The sequence below is a fragment of the Carya illinoinensis genome, chromosome 11, assembly GCF_018687715.1.
Source record: "Carya illinoinensis cultivar Pawnee chromosome 11, C.illinoinensisPawnee_v1, whole genome shotgun sequence".
Taxonomy (NCBI): Eukaryota; Viridiplantae; Streptophyta; class Magnoliopsida; order Fagales; family Juglandaceae; genus Carya; species Carya illinoinensis.
This window is the reverse complement of record NC_056762.1, coordinates 31,299,890-31,326,262: the sequence shown is the minus strand read 5'-3', so window position 1 is coordinate 31,326,262 and position 26,373 is coordinate 31,299,890. Positions and strand designations below refer to the sequence as shown.

The window sequence follows — 26,373 nt, the reverse complement described above, 5'->3', positions numbered from 1 at the left end:
ACATTTGCATCATGATTAGTTTTCCTTCTCAACGGTATACTAGGAAGAGTAGAAGTTGATGCTGTATTGTAAGTGCTCTCAATATTCACAAGAAAATATCCCATTCATTTGAAGCCAAATGGCGCATCAATCACCAATCTTCTTGAAAAATGATAACATTTCTGATCCTTGATGATGAATATTTCATGTGTATAAATATTTTTGCATACATGTTGAAGCTAAATATTACAGCTTGGCTCAGAAAGGAAGTCATGTCACTTCCTTAAACCATTATTGAAGACCCACTCAGCACCAGTATGCCAGACTGCACCTCATGCCATAAGGAAAGGTAGGGGAAAAGCGACTATATCCCATTGGGATTCAAATCCATGAAGAAAACAGTGCGACCTTCAGCATTTCAAGAAGCTCTTGCTACTAAAACTTCCTTTCACATTGATATTTCAGCAGCATGAGCCAGCAGTATATGATGATATTGGCCACACAATGCACCATTCTTGTCTAACAATTAAGTGAGTTGCAACATTACAGTCTACAGATATTTGAGCATGCCACGACCCTCCACACTAAGCTTAGTGGCTTGGAGCTGCTTCTTTTTTGGAGCCTTCAACTGCTGCAACTTCTTATTCATCTGCCATTAACAAGTACTTGCAGGTTTAGAATTACAGTAAAAACACAATTCGCAATAGACTGCACAAGCAAAACACCACATGCACACCAGCACAGACACACAAAGCAGACCGTCAGCTGGGGTAACCATGCCAGGGGAGGCTTGAACTTTCTAACAATTTAACCCTAATGTAAGGACACCTTAACTTTTTATGCCCACTTGGAGGATAAAATGTCGTGATTATGGTATGCATTGGGCCATAGACAATCTTTTATAATACGACTTTCAAATCTGATTTACGTATGAAGAGATGCCACTACCCAAGAAGAGTTAATGTTCTTGTTCTCAGGTTGGGCAGTAATGTTGAGTTTAGGTTCTACTCGATAACGGGCAAAACCAATAAAAGGAAAACAGAAGAGTAGAGGTGGAGTTCAGGTAAAACTGAGGCTTGTTCCGAAAATGAATTTTCACCATCTCCAAAATCGACGACATTATTGGTTGACCATTGAGACTTGAAATAGGTCATTCAGCAGAAAAAAGTAATAACTAAACACACCCAGATGCTTAAGTGTTGCCTCTTCCAGATCTAATAAAACAAAGAAAACCAACTCGTTTGTGTCCAAAATTGAAGCGGACTATCTCACCAATTAGAGAAAACATATATATTCACCATTCCATTGAAACATACAGGCATGCCCAAAAATTTTCTCTTAATTACAATATTTAACTTTTCAGCAGAAGAAAACCAACCTTCAAACGACGCTGATCTTGTACAATTTGTTTTGCACGTGCTCTGACTTCATCTGGATCAATCTTAGATTGTGGTCGCACAACAAAATCTAATGGTGTTGCTTCCGGTCTTGAAGCATGCAGTCTGGAAGAAGATTGGCCAGACTTGCGTTCCCTGGATTGTAGTAAAAACTAAAAACTTAGCATCCAAATATGACACTGGTGGAAGTACGAATAGCAGAAAATAAAGGAACCAGAATGAAAAAATGACTGCCCTCACATGTTATTTCACCTATTAAAAAAAAAGACTCTCATCACATCTTACCTTGAGAATTCATCCAAGTCAAGATCACCATCTCTAGATTCAATTCCAGCAGCTTTATTAGCCGGCCTAATAAAAAGGGAAAACAAATTACACAAAGAACATTGTGAATATCACAGATACAAGTTGGAGAAACATGCAGAACAAGTCACAATAAGTACTTCTTCAAAGGTGGCCTTCGGTAGGGAACTCTCTCATCATCGACATTTCTCATCTCCTCAAATCTTGTACTCTTATTAAATATTGGTCGACTCTGCACTCAAATTTAGAGTAGAAAATAAAATCTCAATGCCAATAAATATAATAGGACATCCATGTATGAGATCTTCAAGAATTATAAAAGAAAATAAAATGGCAACATAAAAAGGAAATTTCTGTACAAGTCACAACAAAAAAAATAATCACTGACCAAAGACTTTGGAATCAAAAATTTGAAATAGGAACCCTTGTAAACAACCAATTGTGTGATCATTGAGAAGTATATCACAACCGAAAATAAATAGTTTGAACATTTCAAATAAAATTTCAATCATCATTCAAGTGTTTTGTATGACCATGGCATGATGCTTGAACAGAGAGAAGTATCTCCACCATCACTATTTCTTTTATCTGTAAATAAGGATTTTACTGATGAGAACTGCTACTTTTAATACTACTGTCAAATGAGTACCATAAAAAGCAGGATGAGCATCTCATATATTTATCAAAACTTTTGCGTCACCATGTCATGTTCGAGTTTTACATTACCCATTTATCGACCAAATCCTTTGCAAGTTTTCTATTGGATGTGGTTTCCTCTTCAGATTTTGATAGAAACATAATGACCTGCCCAATAATAGAGTACATCAGTCAAAGCCATTCCTCCTATATCCATGCTGCAAAAATTATCTAACAAGCTGGTTCCTAACCTTTCCAAGACCACTCTTCTTCAGTTGTTCTCTTCTATCATACTGCTCTAAATCGATGGGAAACTGCATAACAGAAACAACATATCAAGTGCCACATATATTCTGACTACAACCATGAATACAAAGTATAGAATAAATTGCATGAAAATCTGGCATACATCAGTCAAAATCTTCAAAATTGCAGCGCGGATATTTATGTTTGGCAAGCTTCCATCGGGAAGAGGTTCAAGCCAATTCTTCAATAGATTTAGCACCCCGTGATCTAAGAATTCTTGTTGAAGCTGCTTCCTGCACCAATAGTAGTTCATATGGAATATAATTATCTAAAATATCAGGATTACAAATGCTAAGAAAAGAAAGAAATCACAAAGAAACCAATGACAGAGAGCTTACTTTGAAAGGACCTCAGTCAGAAGAGGTAGTTTTTTGAGTTTATTAACAGCAGGCTTCCCCTGTCTATTAAGGTCTGCATCCTCTTCTGCTGTAACCTCAAGCTCGGCCATGACATTCTCAACAAGCAATGCTATGTCAGCCGGGCTTCTGTCATTCTTCTTTCTTTTCTTCCCCATCTTGAAGAGCTCATTAATTTCATCATCTTCGCCCTCCTCAGCCTAGAAACATCCAAATCATGAACCAGTAAGTGCATCAAAAAACCATCCAGGCACAAAAACAACACCATACGCCATCGCTACTTTTATGATATATGTATATATATATATATATATATATAGAGAGAGAGAGAGAGAGAGAGAGAGAGAGAGAGAGAGAGAGAGATAACACTGACCTGAGGAGCATCACCAGGAGAACGCGGCTCATGGCCACTTCCATAACCCTCAGCAGGATCTACACCAGTGTCATCTATGAAATTATCATCATCCACAGTCCTGAAACCTTCTTGATCATCCTAATCCATTCAAGAGATAAAAACAAATAAAAAATTGTAAGTAGGAACCAAGGGCATAAATAAGTCATATAGAATCAACTAATTAAGCACATCACAGGCCACGCCACATATAGAATAAGTCATATAAGAATCACAACTAAAAAGTCAGCTAGAATCACAACTAAAATCACAACTAATATAAGTTGTGATACTTATGTATAGAATCAACTCGCTATTCTTATATTTTTTTCATGCGGTTAGTGAATCACAACTAATCAGACATAGCAAACTTGACCCAAACATCACTAATTTCATTCCTTTTTTTTTATCAAAATATTACCCACGCTCATTACCCACATTAAATTCAGCAGGAATCAGAGTCTCTTGCTCAAGAACATAAAACTCGCAGAAAAGCTAAAAATGTAATAGGAAGGCCATCAATTTGAAAACATTCAAGATCTGGACACCAGAGATTTATTATACCTCGGAGTCGCCACCGGCAATGGTGTCCCACATCTCCTTGACCTCACCATCGCGATCCTTCCCGGAAGAAAACCCTCTCTTGGAGAACTTATTGGACTCACCCTTCCCCGAAGAAAACCCTCTCTTCTCCTCCTTATGTCTCCTCTCCTTCTTCCCACTACTCCCACCACCCTCCTTTCTCCTCTTCCGATTCCTCTCAAAATCCTCAACGTCCTCGTCCTCATCGACCAGGCTAGGAACCACGATCTCCTTCGCCGTGGTGGTGTCGCTCTTCTTAATCAGCCGCTTCCGGGGCTTCGCGTTCAATGACGAGGGATCCGCGTCGTAGACCGGCGTCTCCGAACGCTCTCTCCTCCCCCCACCGCGCTGCCATTCGTCCTCGATGTCAACGTCATCCAATAGATCCCGTTGAGGCTCCGGAGACAGCTCCCTATCCGACTGTACGTCATCGAAGTCCATCAACGGCTCTCCATCCTCGTCGCGGTACCTGAAAAAACAAACAAAACCCAAATTATCTACGAAAAAATATCAGAAACCCTAAATCCTTCGCAAATAGAGAGAGACACATACGGATCGTCTTCGTAACCCATCGGCAAGAAGGATACAGGATCTGAGACTTCGCAAACTCTGCCCACAAGAAATTGCGGGGAAATTGGTGCGCTTACAAATATGTAGCAAAGAAGAAAATTGCAGTTTAAGTCTTTGGTGTGCGAGAATTGAGGTTGATATAGAGCTCGCTTCTGGCTTTATGGGCTATTTTATTGACAAAAATATTCTGAAATTTGTTTTTAAATCAATATGATTTAAATTGTTTTAATTTTTGTTTTTCAGTCAAATCACATAAATCAATAAAAATGATTATTAGATGAGAAATATTTTTTTGTGATGGAAAAATGTTTGTGTATAAAACATAATTAGATTGAATATGAGTTTTTTTCAGAAAAAAGTCTTTATTTTTTCTGAAATTACTTCTTCTCAAACAGGCTAAGCTCGAGCCAAGAACAATGCTTTTAGGGAAAAATACTTTTTTGCTTTTTTTTTTTTTTTTCGGTTGACTGCTTTTAGGGAAAAATACTTTTTTCTCAAGCTTAAACATCGTATTAAATAAAAAATCATCGACAATATATCACATAAACCAAAAAAATAATGATAGGTATAAGTATTAGATAAAGCAGGTTTGGGGGTAAAGATAAGAATTTTGAATTTGAGATAAAAATTTATAATATTATTTTTTTAATATTATTATTATTTTAAAATTTGAAAAAAATTGAATTGTTTATTATATTTTGTGTGAGAATTTAAAAATATTATAACGATGATATGAAAATTTTGAATTTGGGATGAAAATGATGAAAATTTTGAATTACCAAACCCTAATTTATCTCCTTGTGATCATTTTAAAAAACCAATTTTCATATGGATCATAAAATTATTCATTTTTTTAAATAAAATATGTGAGACTTGAACATTCTAAAACTGTAAATATAATTTATTTATAAAAAATTAGCATTGCCTACTTTTGCAAAAGACTTATGCAAGGCTTGTACACTTTTTTTTTTTTTATACAAGGGTGAAGAGTTTCGAATCTGGTTCTCTGATTTGGAGATCAGACCTTCTACGATCTGGTCCAAAAAGACCTTGGCCGCTACATGTATAGTTGAGTTTGTACAAATCACTACTCAAACCAAATATGATTGGAGGACTTATTTAATACAAGCAACATTTTTTCTAATGTTTCTGAATTTCCTTCTTTTCCATAATAATGTCTAGTATTATCGTTTATCACGAGCTTTCATCAAACTCTCACCACCTTTTTTAAGCCTACTGGATATCTTTCAGAAGCCGCACTTCCATGATTCTTGCTTCTCTCAAGTGTTGGTGACAATGTTTCAAGATCTGTTTTTGAGCAAAGATTGATTCAAGATTCACACCGTCATGGGCTCTTGAAATTTAACTCGAACGGGAATATCAACATCTTTTAAAAGGAAACAATATCACTGCTAAATAAAACGACTCCCCTAATTCAGACAAAATAAAAATAAAAATAAAAATACTCCTAAATAACAGACATAATCCCTGCTTTTCGTATGAACAATTCTTATCATTGCAATACATCTATAGGTAGTTGAATTTTTCATAATGCGTACAAGCAAGCAACACACCAAACTAAAACCAGAACAGAAACTAGAATGCATATAACTCTCAGAAATGCAGTATTGTCAACATACAGTGAGATTAAAACACAAGTCACTATATATCTTCCACAATCCAATGATTGTCTACTTCCCTCACTGTTTTTTTGTCAGGGACTGTCACCTACAATTCTTTTACAACTATATTACATACAAGTTTATCGTTTTTCTATTTTGTTTCTTCTCTTAAGAGGTTGACTGCCATTCCTACTTACACTTTCGACTCAGATGAAATCCACTTTGAATAATCCATGTGTTGTCATCACCCATTGTTCTGTATGTGCAAGATAAGTGGATAAACCGTGGTCAATTTGTTACCACAAGCTATCTTTAGGCTTCTGAGATTGGAATGGGTAATACCTTAATGGGTGATAGATCTTCTATTGTGGTCTAGAAACGTCAGTTTGATAATCAACAAAGGGAAGCTCTATGGAAAATGATCTCAATCTGTCAATAAGGTGCATATCGACAGAGAGAAATAATAGAAGCTGAGAAGACTGGAATAGCTTTAAGAGTTTCTTTTTTCAGAACACTTTATCATGGTTTGGCTGGATACACGTCCTTCCAATTTTAGCTTTCAGGATTTCTTTGTCAAGACCGTGAGAGCTGAGAAGACTGTTGCTGCACAAATCAAAACCAAAAGATAATGATAACAATTTTTAGAGAGCATTAACGCGAACGAAGACGATAATTTATAGAACATTAAAACCATCCGATGCACATTGATCTTATGATTTTGGGTACTTAGGATACCAGAGACAAGATAATGTAATTAAAAACTGATTATATTGTCTTTAAGGAGTACTGTCATTTTCTAAAAAAATCCGAAATAGTGACTAACAATCATAATTAGCTCACAAAGAGTTCTTTGATGTACATTAACATGCTGCACTTAAACGCCTGAATTAATGTAAAGCTATACACACAGCAGTCAGGTTTCCTAACCAGAATTATCTCTCCCAGCCAATGCCAAGCAAATCTGGGGGAAGAGAAGCAGGATCAAGCTCCCAACAGTCTTTCAAAATCTCTGGAGCCTCATCACTAGAAAGTTTCCTGGCAGGAATCTGGTGTGAAAACAACCGGAGATCATGTTTTTCAAGCAATCTAATAGCATGAAACCCAATCTCCCTTCTCTTAAATATTGTCTTGAACCCATCAACCTTCTCAAGATATGCCATGCTCAAACCATACATCTCACTATAACTTGTCATAAACAAAACTATGTCATAGCACCGCTTATCTTTAACAGAGATATTTCTTCCTTCAGAATCCACAGCTGCCTCATTATATAGAGCCCACACCGAACCCTTCCTTGGATAAATTCTATAGACCTCTCTTGCTTCTTGTTCACAATCCACAATATGAGAAAATACGTTCAGCGAGTTAATGGAATTCTTCCAAGCAACCTTGAATTTCCCACAGGAAATATGAAATCCCATTTTCTCCAGACACATCAGCCCCTCATCCCCATTACTTTGAAGATCCAACCAACTCATCTTCACCTCAAAAGGATTCACTGAAACAATTTCATCAATCAAACCATAATGCCTTGGCATTCCATCATCGTCATCATAGATGGCCCATACTTGTCCTTTCTTAAAACTCCTCTCCACTCTATCCTTGTCAAAATCATAAAAATCAGAATCCTCCACCGACATAATCTCCAAATCCCCATCTCTAGAACTCCTGCGTCTTTCAATTTCCAAACCCACGCTCTTCTTCCTACGCCTCTCAATATCTGAATCTCCGCTCTTCTTTGAACTTCCCCCTTTGTCAATCATTAAATCCCTACTCTTCTTCAAATCCCTTCGCCTCTCCTTCTCCTTCTCCTTCCTCCTCTCTCTTTCATCCTTCTCCTTTTCCTTCATTCTATCTTGCTGCACCTTCCGCCTTGCTTCCTGCTGCATTTCTGCCAATGTCATCGTCTCTTCCCCAGTTTTTGCCCTCTTCGGCATTGACCTCTCTAACACCTCCCCTACAGTTCTCATCCTCCTCTTCAAGCCCCAACTCCTCAACCTTCCACAGCTCCATATACCATCACGATCAACACCATCTTCTTCCCTCTCCAATTCCCCAGCTCTCATTCCACTGCCCATTACACCACTACCCATTTTCCGCTTCGAATCCAAATCCCCAAATCTATCAACCACACCAACATTTCTCTTCCTCAGTCTCTCACTCCTAACCCTAACCCCGGCATCTTCCCCACCAGACTTATTACCATCATCGGTCTCAACCTCCACAGCCTCAAAGCTCTTCTTACAATTGGGACACACCAAATTATGCCCCAAATACCTCCTCTCAAACTTGTGCAACAAACGGCACATCGAACATGCCGTCCAGAACGTGTCCGCAGCCGCCAAACCCACAACGTTCTCCTCCTGAATCCTAATCCTGAGCTTCATGTCATACTCTTTCCTACGAATCCTATCCGACAAAAACCGAAAGGCCTCGCTGACGAGCTTAAAGGCTTCTTCAGACCCGGCATAAGGGTTTTTGTCGGGGTGAAGGACTAGGGCGAGTTTCTTATACTGTTTCTTGAGGGTGTTGATGTGAGCAAAGGGTTCTACCTGGAGTATCTTGTACCAGTTGGGCGTGGGGGTGTCAGGGGATCTGGCAGCAGCGACGCGGAGGATCTTGAAGGAGGTGACCATTTCTGAGAGGCCGTCGAGGTTGGGGGCGAGTCGCTGGGCTCGCTTGGCGTACTTGAGGGCGGACTTGAGTTTGGAGTTGTTGTATTTGGTCTCTGCTAGCGCTTTGAGGCGCAGAGCTTCTTGCTCTTTGTCCTGCTTTTGCTCTGTTTCAGCTGCCATCCTGAGGCAAGAGAGACGCAGAGACGCGAAAGGTTGGGGTTTTGCTGGGTTTTGTGGCCGTTCATGCGTCGGTTATGAAAGAGTTTTGCTGGCTTTCATTTTCACACGCGATACGTTATTTTTTATTTTATTTTATTAAATGTATGGTATATAGATAATAAATAAATAAATTTAATTAGTATAAAATGAATAAAACTAAAAAAAATATTTTTTTAAAAAATATCTATTTTATAGATATAAGTGCGAATCTAAAAAAATTTAATTAGTATAAAATGAATAAAACTAAAAAAAATATTTTTTTTAAAAATATCTATTTTATAGATATAAGTGCGAATCAAGCTGCTACAGTAATTATGTTTAACCTTTTTTTTTTTTTCAATTTTACCCTTACTTCTATTTTTAAATTGGGTTCTGATTATTTTTATCTTTCCAAATTTATCCCTATTTATATCTAAATTCATCAACTTGTATTTGTCGTTTTGCTTCACGGCCTGATTATTATTGTCTATTTACATTTACGATCAAAGGGATGTAATCGAGCCGAGTTAAGCCGATTTTTGATTTGTCGAGCTCGGTTTAATTCAAAATATTTAAACTCGAGATTTTTTTTAATTCTTTGTTCGAACTTGACTCGATAAGCTAAACTCTCAACTCGAGCTCGTCTCACAAATAAGTTCGAGTCGAGCTGAGCTCAAGCTGCTAGAGCTTGAATTGGTTTTTTTTTTAAATAAGATTTAATAATTAATAAATTAAATAAATAAATAAATAAACTAATATTGAATTTATACAACTAACAAGTAGAACCTCTATTAAATTATAAAATTTATAAATAATTAATATCTAATTATTTGATATTTATCCAAAATAACAATATATTATATGCCTATATATATTATTAATACATACAATTAATATGATAGTATATATCTATTTCATATATGGTTTCCACATACTAATATATGAAATTTTTAAATTTTATTGACTAATTATTATATAAATTATAAAATATACCTATGAAATATATTCACTATATAGACATAAGTAATTAGAATACATATTATATATTTAATTATGAAAGTTGTATGCTTATATTATTAGCTAATACATAAATACATGCATAGGTGTATGTATATATTTATCAATATATAAATGAGTTTTAATGAAGTCGAGTCGAGCATAAACAAGCGAGCCTAAACGAGCATTAGTCGAATCGAATCGAGTTTTGTCGGGTATGTGTCATTTACAAATCGAGCGGGTAGCTGATTTCACAAACGAGTTTTCTTTTTTTTTTTTTTTTTTTTTCACGAGTCGAATTCGATTCGAGTTTAACCAAGCGGCCTATCGAACAGACTAGTTTATTTACAGCCCTATACGATCTTATCGCTTCATCTATTTACATTTACGTTTTGATTACGATCTATCAGATCTTATCGCTTCATTTCCGTGTGTTTCAAATTGTTTCTCCTCCTAAATCTCAGCAGCCTTGGATATGTTTCTTCTTCCTTCATCCTCTCAATGTTGCATGAGTGAATTTCTTACACTATAATCACATCATGCACATATTTATGACAACCAAAAAAACCGAAATAGAATAAAATTGAAAATACAATCTCTAAAATTGAAAAGATAAGAAATTGAAAAAAAAAATAGATCCAAACACAATTTCTAAACAATCTGTAAGTTGTTGAAATTTTCACAACTTGAATAAATAAATAAAAAAATCATACCCATATATACAAACCAAACTGAATTAAAAAATAGTATAATACATGTGTACATCCCACCAAATACCGATAAACATGACAGCAAAAAAAAAAAAAACCCAAATAGAGTGAACGAAATATACCAAAAATTTTGAAAAAAATCTCACATTTGAGAAGATCCATCACTGATGTTGTTCATGGTGGCTCGAGAGGACCACAATAGTGCTGGGGTGGTTGAGGCCGTGTGTGAGGAATAATGCAAGTGAGAGGGAGAGAGAGGGGGAGAGAAGCCATGGGCTGATTAGGTGATGGCTAGGGGAGGCTATGGTGGAGCTGGTGGTGCCGTTGAGGTGGCGATACGGTGGTTCGATGGTGCAGATCTTGCCGTGAGGTAGAGAACTCGTGAGGGAGAGGGCATGTGGGGTAGAGAGGAAGGTTGGCATGGGCTGAGGAAGGAGGGTATGGCCGAAGGATGGAGGTCCGGAGTGCTTGTGGGTAGCAACACGCAACCATAAGTGGCGAATCTGAGTCGCGACGTGGGTAAAATGTGTAGAAAGAGAGGGCATCAATGAGACAAATGAGGTTGGAGCTACAGGTCTCGGGCTAAAGGAGGAGGAACAGCTCGATAGTGGTGTTCAGCAGTTGCGATGGGAGGCACGGTATCATAGCATCAGTGGCTAGGGAATAAGAAGAAGAAGGAATGGCAACACCAAGAGAAGACCTGTCATTTGGTGATGGAGAGAAAATTATAGAGTACGAGAGATATTTGATATCTACAGTATAGAGAGTTTAGGAGAGAGAAAATTTCAAATGAAATGATGGTTCGGTACCGTACATAGAGAGGCATATAATGAAAATAAAAATAAAAATAAAGAAGCTTTTTTGACTTTCTTTAAATGAAATCCAACTCAATGTTTTTTATTTCTGTGATTCTTTTACAACATTTTATTTCTTTCTATTTTCTTTTTCTTATATATTTTATTAAAAATAGTATTAATAATAAATTTTATTTATTGTATTATTTTTTTCCTTCCAAATTTTTTCTTATAAATACTGAATTTATTTATTTCATGTGTTATTATTGTTAGAATATTTTTCTAATTTATTTATTTTTTACAAATTTACTACTTTTGTTCTTACTTTACTGTTCGTCAACCCAGTTGTTATCAATTTTCTTTATTTTTACTGTTCTTTCGATTGTCCTCTACCTTTTGATATGTTCTCTTTTATCTCATCTGAAAAAAATATTATTCAAATTTTTTATATTTATATAAATGTATCTGTACTCAAAATAAATAAATTTATTTTTAAAAATCATCGGTTCACTGGAGACCTAGAAAAAAAAATTAAAATACAGAGAAAAAAATTCAAAAAGTGATCAATGCACTCACGGGCCCTTAGAGCATAAATTAAGAAAAAAAAAATAAGAATAGTAAGAGTGGCTCTACCTATACAGAATTGGGACCCAAATTTGATTATTTTACACATTTAAAATTAAGAAATTTTTGTGTTTTATTAATTTTTTAATAATGTTTATAATATTGATTGTTTCTTTTAAGGAGCATTTTATTTCCTTCAATTCTTAATTTAATAATAATATTATTAAATTATTTGAAACTAAATACTATAATATTTAAGTTTAAAATTATCACATTAAATATCTATATCAATACTAATATGAAAAGTAATATAAAAACAACGCAAAAAATAAAAATAATAGAAAATAGTAAATGAGAAAGTGAGAAAAGAAATTCAAACAAAAGTTAAACAATACATAATAAAAAAATAAAGAAAAAATGGACTTTACATAAATCAACGTTTTATTTAGGTGTATAATTATAACTGTTAAAAGTTTAACAAAAAGAAATTTTGAAAGTTTATGATATTGCTTAAGTTACATATAAGTAGACATGTATATATACGGAGATATAATACATAAAAAATATTAGAAGCATTTATAGCAAAAGGAGAAGAACTAAACATTTCATTCTAAATAAATTCATACAGATTATATTAAATCAACAAAATTAGTTAGTACGTATAAGAATAAAACAAGTCTATTAAAAAAAATCAATCTGATGAGAAAAAAATTTATTCGTATAAGAAACATATGATATCAACTATTTTTGTTAAGTACATGTGCATTTATATAAATATTAAAAAATAGAATAAAATTTCTTCATATAAAAAAAAAAACATATTAGAAAGTAGAGGACAAGAAAGAGTATTGGAAGTAGACAAAATCGACAAAAAGTGGATTCAAGAACATTGAAATAAAACGGTAGCTTGTATATAAAGTTTATATTTCTTTTTTCGCTTTTTATTGTGTTTTATTCAATTTTTGTTTAGATTTCTTTTCTCAACTTCTCATTTACTATTTTGTAATATTTTTTCTTTTTTCTTTATTTTTATCAACTGGTTTTTTTCTTTATTTTTACCAACGGAGCATCATTGTCGTTACTAGTGGTATATGATGTGTGAAAATAATAAATAGAATTTTTCGTTATGAAAATATAAAATAAAATTGCGTTTTCACTTATTATTTAAAAGATAAATTTGGATTAAAGGATAACTTATTTCCTAAAATTAAAAAGATAAATGAGGATTGCAAGGAAACCTCCACAAACCACCCAGTATAGCTAAGCTAGCACAATGTATAGAAATAATAATAATAATAATAAATCCTATCAAATGAAATTTAGAGCAAGAAATTGGTACTACTCATTTTCCTAAATTTTGGTCAAATTAAGAGGGTTTTTCTTAAGAACCTTTTGGATTGCTAATAAGAAAGGATATGCTAAATAAAAAAAGGAATGGATAGAAGGGAAATAAACTCTCATAAATTCATATTGTGTTGAGATAGAATGGGTATTCGAGGTACCCTTCCTCCTAAGAAAATTCACTGAATTACAAGCTCAAAGATGCCCTGCTCATTGTCTCACTTTTTGCTTATACCCTCATCGTCCACCATTTACAGAATAACAATTTGTAACATAAAGTAGGAAATGATAAAATGATTGTAGGAAACACTACCTACATAATAGACACCTAAATGCACAACTTAATTAAAATGCAAAGCTTAGCTTAGACACGTTATTCCAACATTGAACTCATATCTTCTTCTTTAACTCTTCTTCTTGTGCACCGACCGGACATCTCAGTTAGGGTTCTTGACATCTCTCCCCCTTAGAGCACCTTGCCCGCAAGGTGGGGGTAGAGCTATCGGATCTTCCACAGCATCTCCTAGCTATTGTCTTTGTCTACCGTTCCAACCCACTTGATTAAGACTTTGGTCACTAGTTAGTCTCATTAGCCTTTCAGGCAGTGATCTATTATGTCTTCAGATTTCAAGAGGAGCTCACCCTGAATCAACTAGTGGAAGGGTTGCAACGGGTTGAACTTGTGCCCCTATTTTCTTCTTAAGGCACAATAAATTGAAGGTCAAATGTATTTTTGTCGATGAGGGAAGATTTATCTGATAAGTACTCTCTCCAATGCATCGAGTAAATTGAAATGGACCCTAAAATTGAGGGGAGAGCTTCAAATTGCGACGACCGACAAGGAATTTCTACCTCTAAGCTTGCAAACGGAGGTAAACCCAGTCACCCACTTGAAAATTTCTTGTTGTGTGTTTCTTGTCTGCATAATTTTTCACTACATTTTGAGTCCTTCCAAATTTTCCTTGAGCACTTTTAGGACCTATTCTCTATTATTTAGGAATTGGTCCACTGATTCATTTGTTGACATTCCTATGGGACAGAAGTTTGGTGGGGGATACCCACACAAAGCTTCAAACGGAGTGAGCTTAGTTGAGGTGTGGTAGTTGTTGTTAAACCACCATTAAGCTAAAGCTAACCATTGAGACAATTTCCTTGGTTTGTTGCCGGAGTAACACTAACATCTTAGGTAACCTTCTAGATATTTGTTTAAAGCCTTATAACTGTGGATAGTAGACAGAACTGTAGTTTAAAGATGAACTTTGTAATAAGAAAAGTGTTTTCCAAAATGAACTGAGGAAATTAGGGTCCCTATCTAAAAACTATGCTTCTCGGTGATCCATGCAGTTTGAATACTAAGTTTAAAAACACCTATGCCACACCAGATGCTATATAGGGGTGAGTTAAGGCAATAAAATCTCCAAATTTCGTAAATCTATCCACCACAACAAAAATGGTAATGTAGCTTTGGGACACTAGAGGCCCTCTATGAAATCTATAGAGATGTCTTTCTAGACTTGATTGGGAATAAGCAAAGGTTGTCAAAGCCCAGCTGATGGTGTGGTTTCATTTTTTGTAGCCTAGCAAATTTTGCATTCCCTCACCAACTTTTCTATGTCCCTTTTCATCTCAGTCCAATAAAAATCTTGCTTGGCCCTTTGATACATTCTCAAATATCTAGAATGCTCTGCCAATGGATGTGCATGTATATAATGAAGAACTTTCTCTTTGAATGGTGAATCCAAGACAATGACCACCCTCCTCCGCTCTTAAGAAGCAACCCCTATTACAATTGGTAGCCACGTTCATTGTTTTGCCCTTGAGATAGTTTGGTTACAACATCTTTCATCTCAATTGATAGATCATAAGTAGACCTGAGCTCCTTAACCCAATCTCCATTTGGTAAAGAAATCATAACTAACAACCATTCTATTTTACCGTTCAACTCATGCTTCCTTGAGAGTGTATCTTCCACTTATGTTGGACAACACTGCTTACTAGCTATTCCAATAGAAATGTTAGAGCCTACTCATCTCTTTTAATAATAAAAGATTGCACTAAAAGATAAGGACGCTATTTGTGGATAGCTACTACTAAAGCTAGCAACTATTTCTCATACGTGGATAGTTGTAATGCTCTTTTAGAAGCTTGATCATGAAAGCAATAGGCTGGCATGATTGCATCAAAATTGCCCCCACTTCTCTCCTACTTACGTTGCATTCAATCTGTTAGTTGGCCTATCTTCCTGTTCAAAAACATTCTTCTTCTGTAAATCTGTTAGTTGGGCTGCTATAAGTTCGTAATTCTGTATAAATTTTATGTAGTACCTTGTAAGGCCCAAGAAACCTGTAACACCCAGGTCCAATGCCAAGCTATTTATTTATTTATTTTAAATAGATGTATATTAGCTAAAAGCCCATTTGAGTTTTCAAATTTGTTTATTTTTTTAAGAGAAATGATATTTGTAGTCGTGGTTGTGCAAGCGCGTGCAGTCGCTTTGAAAAAAATGAATTAATATGGGACCCATATGAAAAAAAAATTAACTTTTTAATCATGGACCACACTGTTTTTCAAAGCAATTGCGCGGCGTTTGCAATTCCACGACTGTATGTAGCATTGCTCTTTTTTTAAATAGACTATGGGCCTAAAAATATATGTTTTGATGGATTATAATTTTTCTTCAGGTTTGATATTTAAGTTAAAAAATCTATTATGGGCCGAGATAATTTTTTTTAACAAGTTGGTTTATTTTTTTAAGAATGACTCGAGGTCCAAAATTCAGGAAAGATCCATTTTATAAATTTTATCGTAGGCCCAAATATTTGAAGAGGCCTTACCTGATCACTCATAAGGCCCAAGCCCTTAAGATCTCGTGCCAGACTCCTCTTCTCGCACGGTTTCCATCGTCCGTTTCCACTCCATTGTCCATACACGTCATTTTTTCTACTACTTTCACAACAACCTTTCGTATAATGGATATATACTTGTTAAGTAGTTGTTCATTAGTTTTACAAACTAGGGTTGCCTTCACCACGTTCACTAGGCATGCGCGTCTCTCAATCTCCTTTTTCTTTAGGGTTTCCAGTCAACTATTTATATATATACATACATACATATATATATATATATATATGTAGATCTTCTTCTCAGTAGGTAGAAAACTTCCATAACATCGCCATTGTTGCCTCTTCAAAACCAAGCACTCTGTTTCCCTACCGTGAACCACGGTTGTTCCACCCAATCACTTAAACCACTACTCATGGCCATCAAGCCCTCCACGTAAATCCCTCCACCCTTGTCTCATGGATCAACTGCTTTCGTAGCATCCTCCCACGCCAACCACCACCGAAAGTAACCACACTCCCACGAAATTGCACCCTCACGGCCTTGCACCTACACCAGGCATCGATGCAAAGGGACTTTTCTTCCACCATCCCATCCACGGAAGCTACCATCAACACTGTCTAGCCCTAGTTTTTTTCAACTGTGTCACCCACTCACGGCTTCATGCAACTAGCCCCTCACATTCCCTAGTTGTCATGTCGCCTTCTCCACTTTCATACCACTGAAAACCACCACTAGTAGCCACGCTGCGACGTCGTGAGCCCACAAAAGAGCAAACCTTTGTTTTTCCCCCTAAAACATAGTAACTTCTCCATTAAGCGACTTCTCGGCAAGCTGCCCAGTCACTTGCCACTTGTTCACCATCGTCCAGCCGCAAGACATGGCCACCAGTTTGCCGTTGCACCATCCCTTCGCACAGTTGTCTACTCTAGGTAAGTTTTCGCACGGTCCCTAGACGCCATGCCACTCTTCTATTTTATCTCTATCTCTAGCCATTTGTTCTCTCTCTCCATTCACTCCCTCTCTCTCTGTGTTGTCCAGCTGATTGCCACCAGCTATGTACCTTTCTTCATCTCTGTAAGCTACCTCATACTCTAATTTTAGAAAGTTGTTCCCGAGTTGCTTTAGGTTTTATTTTTGCTATAGAGAGGCCCTTTTTAAACCTTTTAGTATATTGTTTTTCTTTCCGTAAAGTCTCCTTAAGTTTTTTTTTGTGTATTTACAATTTTGTCCTATTGGGATTTAAACAAAATATGAGGGTTTAAAAGTTATATTTGAGTGGGTTGTCTTTACTTTGCGCCGACGGGCTTGTTTCTTTTTGGGTTCTCTTTTATATTTTTAGCGTGTTACGTTATGTTATTTTGAAGTAAAATATTTTTAGGTTGAGTTTGGGTTCTAAATTATTTTGGGTCGAGTAAGATTTATTTATTTCAGTGACTTTTCACTTTTTTTTTTAAAATGGGTTGAGTTTTGTTTTCTTTTAAATAGACTGATGTTTGAGTTGGAATTAAGTCAAGTATATTAAGTGGATAATTGATGGTTTTGGAAAATGATGGTATTTTAGGAATTACGAGGATTTTAGATTTTGAGAATTTAAAATAGGTTAATTTAGCATTTCAGGTTTAAATATTGAAATATGTGTTTGACCATAAATTTACTAGAATTACGTGATTATTTTATAAGTGACAAGTAATTTTTTTTGGCATTATTGAGGAAAATTTGTGAAAAACTAAGAAGTTCATATAAGCGGAGATCCTATGCTAAACTTTGCATAAAAATAAAATGTACTGAGATTGATTTATGAAAATGTACATTACATGTTATAAAAAGAATTATAAAAACAATCTCAGTTATTTGTTCGACATTACTCATAAGCTCTGATGAAAGAGAAAGCTTTTTTGCATTGGCGATGGAGACATGAGCTTATTTTCTGTTTTGTTTCTGTCTTGTTTTGAAGATGTTCTAAACTCTGATATGATATGATATGATTTCTGAAAACTTTTGACAAGACATTCTGAATATGGATATAGTTTGTGGATAGTGATCTGTTTGACCTACCACGGGTGCTAATAGTGGCTTATGTTTTGGTTGGTGCTAACTGTTCTATTTCCGGTACACCACTTTGGAAACAAAGTGATTTTTCTAATAGTCTTTCTTGTGTGCACACTTGGGGCTCCGAGAATAAATAAGGGGAAGATTCACATTTTGTTTCTACTCAGTTAGCTACTGGGATTTTCACAAATCTACCAGGGGGTTAAACATGGCCTTTGATATGATATGATATTTTAGCATGATGATGGTCAGTTATGTTATGCCAAAAGAATTTTGAATAAGTATATTTTTGAACTTTCACTCTGACATTTTCGATAACATGTTCTGATTCTACAATTTTGACCATATAAATATTTTTTTTTGCATTATTAACTCTGTAAATGCTCATGTTTACATACTAGTATATGTTCTCTGCTTACTAAATTGTTGATAACTCACTCCTTATCTCCACAATATTTTTCAGATGATTTTGGAATAGTTTAGCTAAGGATTGAGATTATGGAAAATAGATGAGATGATTATTTAAGTATAATGGATTACTCATAGAAGATTTCTGAGGATTGCTGGATTTTATTAAGAGATTTTTTAGTATTATGATGATTATAAATTTTGGGAGTTTGTACATATTTTAATGAACTGTGAGTTTTAAGTTACAATAAGTAACTCTCTGACCCCTACGAGACTGGAGCGTTGCAATACATCTAAGGGACCTTGTATTCACGGGTAATGGCCAATCTAACATAAAGGAGATCTTGGTTGGGTCAACTTTGACTCCCTCAGTAGTAATAATATGTCCCAAGTAGTCAATCTCCTTTCCAAACTTACTTTTGGTAAAATTGGCAAACAACTTGTGTTGTTGTTTTACTATAGACTAAAATATCATTAAAGAAAACCAATATAAACTACCTCAAGAATGGTCTAAAAACTTTGTTCATTAGCCTTTGAAATGTCGAATGGGCATCAATAAGTCCAAAGGGCATAACGAGAAACTCGTAATGCCCCTCATGAGTATGAAATGCTGTCTTCTCAATATCCTTAGACACTACCCTTATTTGATGGTACTCAGAGCGTAAATCCAATTTAGAAAACATCCTAGACTCGTGTAATTCATCTAGCAACTCGTCGATGATGGGTATTGGAAATTTATCCTTCATAGTTTCATGGTTTAAGGCCTTGTAATCAACTCATAAATGCCAACTCCCATATGCCTTTCTCACCAATTAAACGTGAGATGAAAAGATACTTGAACTGGGCCTAATCACCCATGATTGTAACAATTCAATCAAATCTTTTTAATCTCTATTTTCTGATAGTAAGGGTAGTAGTAAGGTTTAGTGAAAATGGGTTGTGTCCTTCCCTTCAAAATGATTTTATGGCCATGAGAACGTGGGGGTGGTAGCCCCTAGGGCTATTCAAACACCCCTTTGAACTCACTCAATGACTTACTAATTTATGATCCATGGGCTTATGTTTTTCATTCATCTCCTCATGAAATAATTGTAATAATAACACCTTCCCTCTGTATATGGATGTTAAGATGGCCTTGTTCTGGCCCTCAAATGAGATATGCTACAAATCCAACCCTTGCAACCAGACCCTTCTTTGGCCACATAAAAGTTCCATTAACAATTTTGACAAGTACCCCTTTTTTTTAGGACTTAAAGTTTCTAAATTACTGCTTCCCAAACTAACCTACTTAAACTGCATTGATTCTTCCAACAATACTAGAATTCTTGAGGTTAGTTTAAGTAGGTTAGCAGCTATTAAGGTTTCTACTTCCCTATTTGAATCCTCTAGGATTCGTCATCTTGATAGGAATTCCTTCAAAATTAGGAACCCACGTGTTTTTAAGATTTTTAATACCCATTTAACTCCCAATACAACATTACAACCCCAAGAAAAGTACATAGAATGAGGTTAGAAAATGATGCCCATGTACCTTAATATTTACCTCATCACAAAAACCTTCACTTCTAATAATTTCCCCATTAGCAATTTTCACCAAAAGATTCTTGTTATTATTGATGTGTAATTTGGTTTTGTGAGCAATTGAAGAGTCTACAAAATTGTGTGTACTACCAAAATCAATTAATATGACTACGTTCTCATCGCCAATTCTTCCTAAAAGTCTCATGGTACTAGAGCTAGGAGTACCTGAAATTGCATTCGATGAGATTTCAGGCTCCTCTAAAGCTAGTGCAGACACCATAGTCTCCTCTTTTTCAATGACGTCTATTCCTCCACCTCTATATGGTCTTCCCCCAAATCCCCACTACCTTGTAAAAATAGATTTTAGGGCTTTTGCAATTATGTGAGGGATTCTATTTCTCACTCCCAATATAGACTAGGCTATTTACAATTTATATATATATATATGTATTTAGATATAATTTATTCATATGTAGACTATTATTTTGAAATATAATTAATATATATTTATATATATAATTTGTTCATATATGGACTATCCTGAAACGGTACCGGTATCGAAATATTTTGTTCTAGTACCTTGACCGGTATGGCATTCGGTATGGTATTCAAAACATTGGACTAGCCAACACCAAAGCAATCAAATCATTAAGGGTTAATATTATGAATCATAATCCGGATATTATCTTTTTGTTGGAAACCATGGTGTCGTCTGATCGCACCTTAACTATTGTAAATAGTTTTCATAATTTTGTGAATTTTCAGGCCTCATGCAACAAAGGAGGGCTTTTGCTTGTATGGCAATTGGGTGTAGATTTTGAACCGGTTAATATTAATATGAATGCAATATCTATTTTAATCTACTCTGATCTTCATTATCATCCATGGCTCATCACCTTTGTTTATGCATCAGCACAATGGCAACTCAAAGTAAATTTTTGGAAACACATGAAATTCATACCAAGATCATTTCTAGGACCATGATGTTACATTGGAGATTTTAATGATTTACTCAAACAATCAGAAAAGTATGGGGACACCCAATGGCGACAACTTCAAATGGAGGATTAAAAATTTAATGGATAGTCATGGATTAATTGACATTGAATATTCGGGCCCATCTTTCACTTGAAGTAATAATAGACATGGTGACGCACTTATTAGAGAAATATTGGATTGAGAGATTGTTAACCAAGAATGAAGAATGATTTTTCCAGATGCCAATTTAAAAAATCTAATTTCTTCGGCCACATATCAGTCCTTTCCTTCTAAGTACAATTGTTCATCAGAGTTGGCCGCATTCTTTTAAATTTGAAGAATTTTGAATACATGAACCTCTTAATTGGATAATTATTTAAGGAGCATGGAACAAGGAATTCAGAGAATTCCAGCCTACATTCTGTGTAGAAATATTAAGGCAACCAAAGTAGCTTTAAAATATTGGAATAAAGTTCGATTCGGCAAAATTGAGTTTCACATTCACAAAATTGAAAAAGATGTCCTTGAAATGCAGAGTTTATCTCCAACTCTACAAAATCCAATGAGAGAACAACAACTCCAACATGATCTTCAAAAGCAGTTGAAAAATAAAAAAAACTCTATAGAGGCAAAAATTCTAAATCTCTTGGTTGACAACAACAGATCTCAACACCAAATTCTATTATCTCTCAACAGCCATTTGAAGAAGGAGGAATGCAATTAACTCCATCAAACTTGGTCCAGGTATCTGGTTGATGGACCAATCTTTAATTGAAACCACTTTTCTTGATTATTTCCTTTGAATCCAATAAATCTAGGACATCTAGAAAATCTTTTTGAAAGGCAGATACCAGACATAGTAACTTATTTCCTTACTGTTATACCAAATGAAGCAGAAATATTCAAAGCACTAAAACAAATCCCTAGCCAAAAAGCTCTTGGATCGGACATAATGATGGCACTTTTCTATGGGTACTATTGGGATATTATGAAAAGTGAATTCATCAAAAAGGTGCAAAATTTTTTTCAAAGTGGTAAATTGCTTAAGCAAATAGCAAATGAACCACACCAATATTGCACTCATCCCAAAAATCCCAAATCCAAGTCAACCGTACCACTATAGGCCCATCAGTTTGACCAATGTGATTTACAAAATCATTACTAAAATTCTAGCTGTCTGTCTTAAATCTACTCTCCCCAGTAACATTTTCCCTTTACATATGGCTTTCATGCTCGGTAGAAGCATAAAAGAAAATTCACTGATAGCTTATGAGTTATTTCACCATCTTAAGAAAAAGACAGAGAGACAAGAATTAATGGAAATCAAATTTGATATGGAAAAAAGCTTTCGATTATGTAGAATGAGATTTTTTGTTTAAAGTGACGGAAGTACTTAGATACAGTGCTACTTGGATTAATCTTATAAAGGAACGCACAATGACAATGTCTCTCTACCATCATAAATAGAAGTCCTAAAGGTTTCTTCCATGCTCAGAGAGGACTTAGACAAGGGGATTCAGTCCCACATTTCTTATTTCAGTTATGCACTGAGGTATTATCTAAATTGATATTAAAATCAGAGGCGCAAAGAAAATTCACTACAAGAAATTTAGCTTTTTACCATGAAATTTTTTTTTCCAAGCTCTAAATTTGTGGCAAATACTTAGGTTATGACACGAAAACTCTCCGTGAGGAAAAAAAATGCCATTTTCCACAAGATTACGCCTGACAATCAAGAACTTGTGGTAAAAGCGACTTGTTGTGGCGAAGAAACGACTTTTTGCAGCGACTTCATGTTGCCGCAAATAGTTTTAAATACTAAGACCCCTTTTTCCCCTTCATTTCTTTCTTCCCCAGCCCGACACCCGCTCTCCATTATGCCATCCCCCCCAGCCAAAACTTCATAGCTTACCTCCCAACTAGGCCACGCTGCCGATGTCGACAGCTCCACCTCCACCACTGCATCACGCAGGTGACCCTCCCATTCTGATCATCCCTTTCTCTATCGTGCTCTGTTTTCTCTCCACTGAAGCTCACTCCCCTAGTTGGACCTCTCCCTTCTCCCTCGGTTTCTCTCCTCATGGCACAATGCCACTAGCGGTGCCACATGCTGCCAGTAAGCTTCTCTCCCTTCTATGGCCTTCCTCCAGTCGCTTTTTTTTCTTAATTAAAGAAGATGAAAATTTGTAAAAATGAAAGCAGATGAAATTTGTGGTATTTTTTCTCGAGTAATTCAAGTGGATTATTTTCTTTGTTATGATTGCTATTATATGTGTGTATAGATGAATGTAGAAATTGTGTTGAGTGCTGATTGTAAGAAAGGATAGATGTGCGTATGGTTGCTGATAATGAATGCAATGAATTAACAAAATGCACAACAAGTGTTTGTAAAAATGAAGCAGAGACTTAACTTCATATGGAGTAGGTAAAGACAAAGTAGTGATGTCCCCTACAATGGAAAATGAGATAAATTTTCAGTTCAGTGGACAGAAATAGAAGATCTTGTGCATTCTGTGGTGGGTTTGATTCAATAAGTATATGCATGTATCTATTTGTTGTAAACTTTATACCATGTAAAAATGTCAGACTTCATTTAATTATCTTGTGTGTAGTAAATGGGAAATCGAGCCAACTTGGACTCACTTTAGCTATTGAAAATTTTGGCAGTATAATAGGCTATTTATGAAGTTCGACTATGCTTCTTTTATAAGTTTCATTGAAGTTGACTCTGCTTTTTCACTTGATTGATTCACATATTTTTGGTTTACCATGGATAGCTTTCAAACCTCTTATGCCTTTCTTTCCGTGTTTTAGAAGCATTAATTATTGGGTAAGTGGAGAGTCTAAATGCAACTACTTCAAAATTAGATAGCTTAAGGTTTTGGATTTAGGCTCAACAAGTTTGTGTTTTGTTCCTTTTAATTAGTTTTGTTATGTATTTGGTATGCATGCTTTCTTTTTTTCTTCTCTTATATTCTGGTTTGAAATCTAGCATTGTGTAAGATGGTAATATAATATATGGTAGAAAAAAGTGTTTGTGAAGGTAGAAACAAGAGAAATTAATTTCAACCTACTGCTTGATGAACACATTTTAGAAATGTCATATTATTTAAGAATGATGATATTTTCCTATTCTTCCATTTTCTTCTGGAATTATTTGACTTGAAATTTCTTTTTCCTCCAATTATAAGACATGTAGTCTAAGAGATATAAGGTAGAACTCAGAACATAGGTTATGCACGTTTCCTATTTTCCTAAACAAAAAATAAAAAAAATAAAAAAACTTCTTTTATTTGACAAAATTAGGCAATTGTTTTACTGCTCCATATGATTTTATGAATTTACTATATCTAACATGTGTTTTCTCTCTCATTCTTGAGATATCCCAATAAAACTTGTATCATATTCATAATTTCATCCGTATTCTCCTTGGACATTTGCTCATGAAATAATTATTGGTCATAGATCTCTGTTTTTTATTATTTGCACTTCATGCTATGGTTCATATCTCTCTTTCTTGATTTTATTTAGGTTTTTGGTTATGAAAAAAAAAGGGCTAGGGAAGTTCTAGTTCAAGCACTTGAGCATGTCCAACTATCAAAACCAATTCTTTAAGTTTGTACTCTCAGTTTGTGAAAATATATGTTGGGGTTGGTACTTCTCATGTCAGAGCACTATACCAAGAAGCAAAGGAAAATAAATGTGTTGTTTCAGCTCTTTCTTTCACTAAAAACTTGTGAGTCACTAACAGTTGTATTGAAATTTTGAAGGTATTGGTTACTAACCTAGATGCATGGTTGGTGCAAAGCTTAACATAGTTGAGGTTGCTGCTATCAATATGATACATGATGGGAGAACTGAGGTAAATAGTTCTAGAAATATAAATTTAAAATAGTTCTTTTTCCACTTGAATGTTCTCATTAGTGCCAAAGCACTAAACTCTTTATTGCTCTTGGGTTCTCATTAGGAGTTTTTCTTTAAAACATGTTAGCACAATTTTAGTTCTTTTTTTGAAGTTGTTATTAGTGTCAATTTTAATCTCCAAGGTTTGTATATAATTTTTTAGCTTATATTAGACAATTTTTTATAATCATTTTTGGCTCAGCCTCATCTTTTTTTGCATTTACAATTTTTTTTTATGAAACAATAATTCCATTTGCAACCTTTGCTAGAAATAGGCCATAGAGTAAGTCTATAGCTGATCAGTATTATCACAAAAACTGACTTATTAGCTTACTAACAGTCTATAGGCCAATGTCTTTATGTTGTATGTAATGAACAGATTTCAGGAACTTTAGATTGTTTAAGAATGATGATATTTTACTATTCTGCCATTTTCTTCTAGAATGATTTGACTTTGAAATTTCTTTTTCCTCCAAGTATATTGAACATCTTGTGTATGAACATCTGTTTAATTCTAAGTATATTTTTTCAAACTCACGTGTCTGAACTCTTACAATTCAAACAACTAAGTAAATTTCTTTGGTTATATTTTCATGCTAGTGCCTTTGGAGTGCTCTTTTTTGTTTGCAAGTGAATCCAACAAGTCAAAAAAGTAAGATCGAGTCATATCTCACAATGTTTGCACATTGTTCCAATACTTTACATATTGCTCCTATTATTTTCTCTCAATTATTTTGTAATAAAAATTAGTGGAGTGGAGACATGAAGGTTTTCTTAAATCTAGCTCCTCTGATTTGTGTTCAATTATCGTGTCCTTGTACCCAAGCTGACTGTAGATTGAATTATGGCTCCAAGAGATTGAATTTTCTCTTACCTATCAAAAAAAATTTTGCTCGGTTTATTTGGGTTTTTAATGGCATTTGGTGTGGCTTTTTGGTGTGTTTTGAAAAGTAAACCTCAACCATTTTTACACGGGAGCATTTGTTGAATCATGTGTTAGGTGCAATGCCCTATGGACTTGGTCGAGTGGAGAGTGGCTTCAAGCTTTGTCGCGTGCGTTGGTTGCTTGAGTTTGTGAAGACTGACAAGGAAGTCCAGAGTAGAGGCATGAACTCAAGTGTTATTTATTGTGTTGAACTCAAGTGTTATTTGAATAAAATATCTACATTTGTGTTGGATTGGATTACATGGGCAGCAAGCATGTTGATATGGCTTACAATACAAGATTTTAAGTTATATATATGGGACTGTGAAGTGAAATGATGTGAATTGGTACTAAATATTGAAGTGATATGTTGGAACTTGGGATT

The 26,373-nt window shown here is 35.0% G+C and overlaps 2 protein-coding genes across 3 annotated transcripts; both read right to left on the bottom strand.

Annotated features, from left to right (window-relative positions):
• Positions 1 to 84: 84 nt before the first annotated feature.
• On the bottom strand, positions 85 to 4,678 carry LOC122281768 (protein IWS1 homolog 1-like). Its single transcript, XM_043093532.1, has 11 exons — positions 4,503 to 4,678; positions 3,933 to 4,419; positions 3,351 to 3,470; positions 2,960 to 3,177; positions 2,725 to 2,854; positions 2,567 to 2,629; positions 2,406 to 2,483; positions 1,820 to 1,911; positions 1,662 to 1,727; positions 1,358 to 1,511; positions 85 to 628 (listed from the first exon to the last, which is right to left on the bottom strand). Exons 1-11 carry the CDS (start codon positions 4,520 to 4,522, stop codon positions 530 to 532), a joined length of 1,527 nt encoding a protein of 508 aa, XP_042949466.1. The 5' UTR covers positions 4,523 to 4,678; the 3' UTR covers positions 85 to 529.
• Positions 4,679 to 6,099: 1,421 nt separating this feature from the next.
• Positions 6,100 to 9,018, bottom strand: LOC122281903. 2 transcript variants are annotated; one of them, XM_043093767.1, is made up of 2 exons: positions 7,070 to 9,018; positions 6,100 to 6,745 (listed from the first exon to the last, which is right to left on the bottom strand). In XM_043093767.1, exon 1 carries the CDS (start codon positions 8,935 to 8,937, stop codon positions 7,075 to 7,077), a length of 1,863 nt encoding a protein of 620 aa, XP_042949701.1. In that variant the 5' UTR covers positions 8,938 to 9,018; the 3' UTR covers positions 6,100 to 6,745; positions 7,070 to 7,074. The 2 variants fall into 2 exon arrangements, with proteins under 2 accessions (XP_042949701.1, XP_042949702.1); XM_043093768.1 differs by having other exon boundaries at positions 6,100 to 6,739.
• Between the last annotated feature and the right edge of the window lie 17,355 nt (positions 9,019 to 26,373).

Coding starts and splice junctions, on each gene's coding strand:
- LOC122281768 (XM_043093532.1), bottom strand. CDS start 4,522: ATGGGTTACGAAGACGATCC. Junction 3,471..3,932: donor TTGCCGGTGGCGACTCCGAG/GTATAATAAATC, acceptor TGAATGGATTAG/GATGATCAAGAAGGTTTCAG. Junction 1,512..1,661: donor GACTTGGATGAATTCTCAAG/GTAAGATGTGAT, acceptor ACTACAATCCAG/GGAACGCAAGTCTGGCCAAT.
- LOC122281903 (XM_043093767.1), bottom strand. CDS start 8,937: ATGGCAGCTGAAACAGAGCAAAAGCAGGACAAAGAGCAAGAAGCTCTG.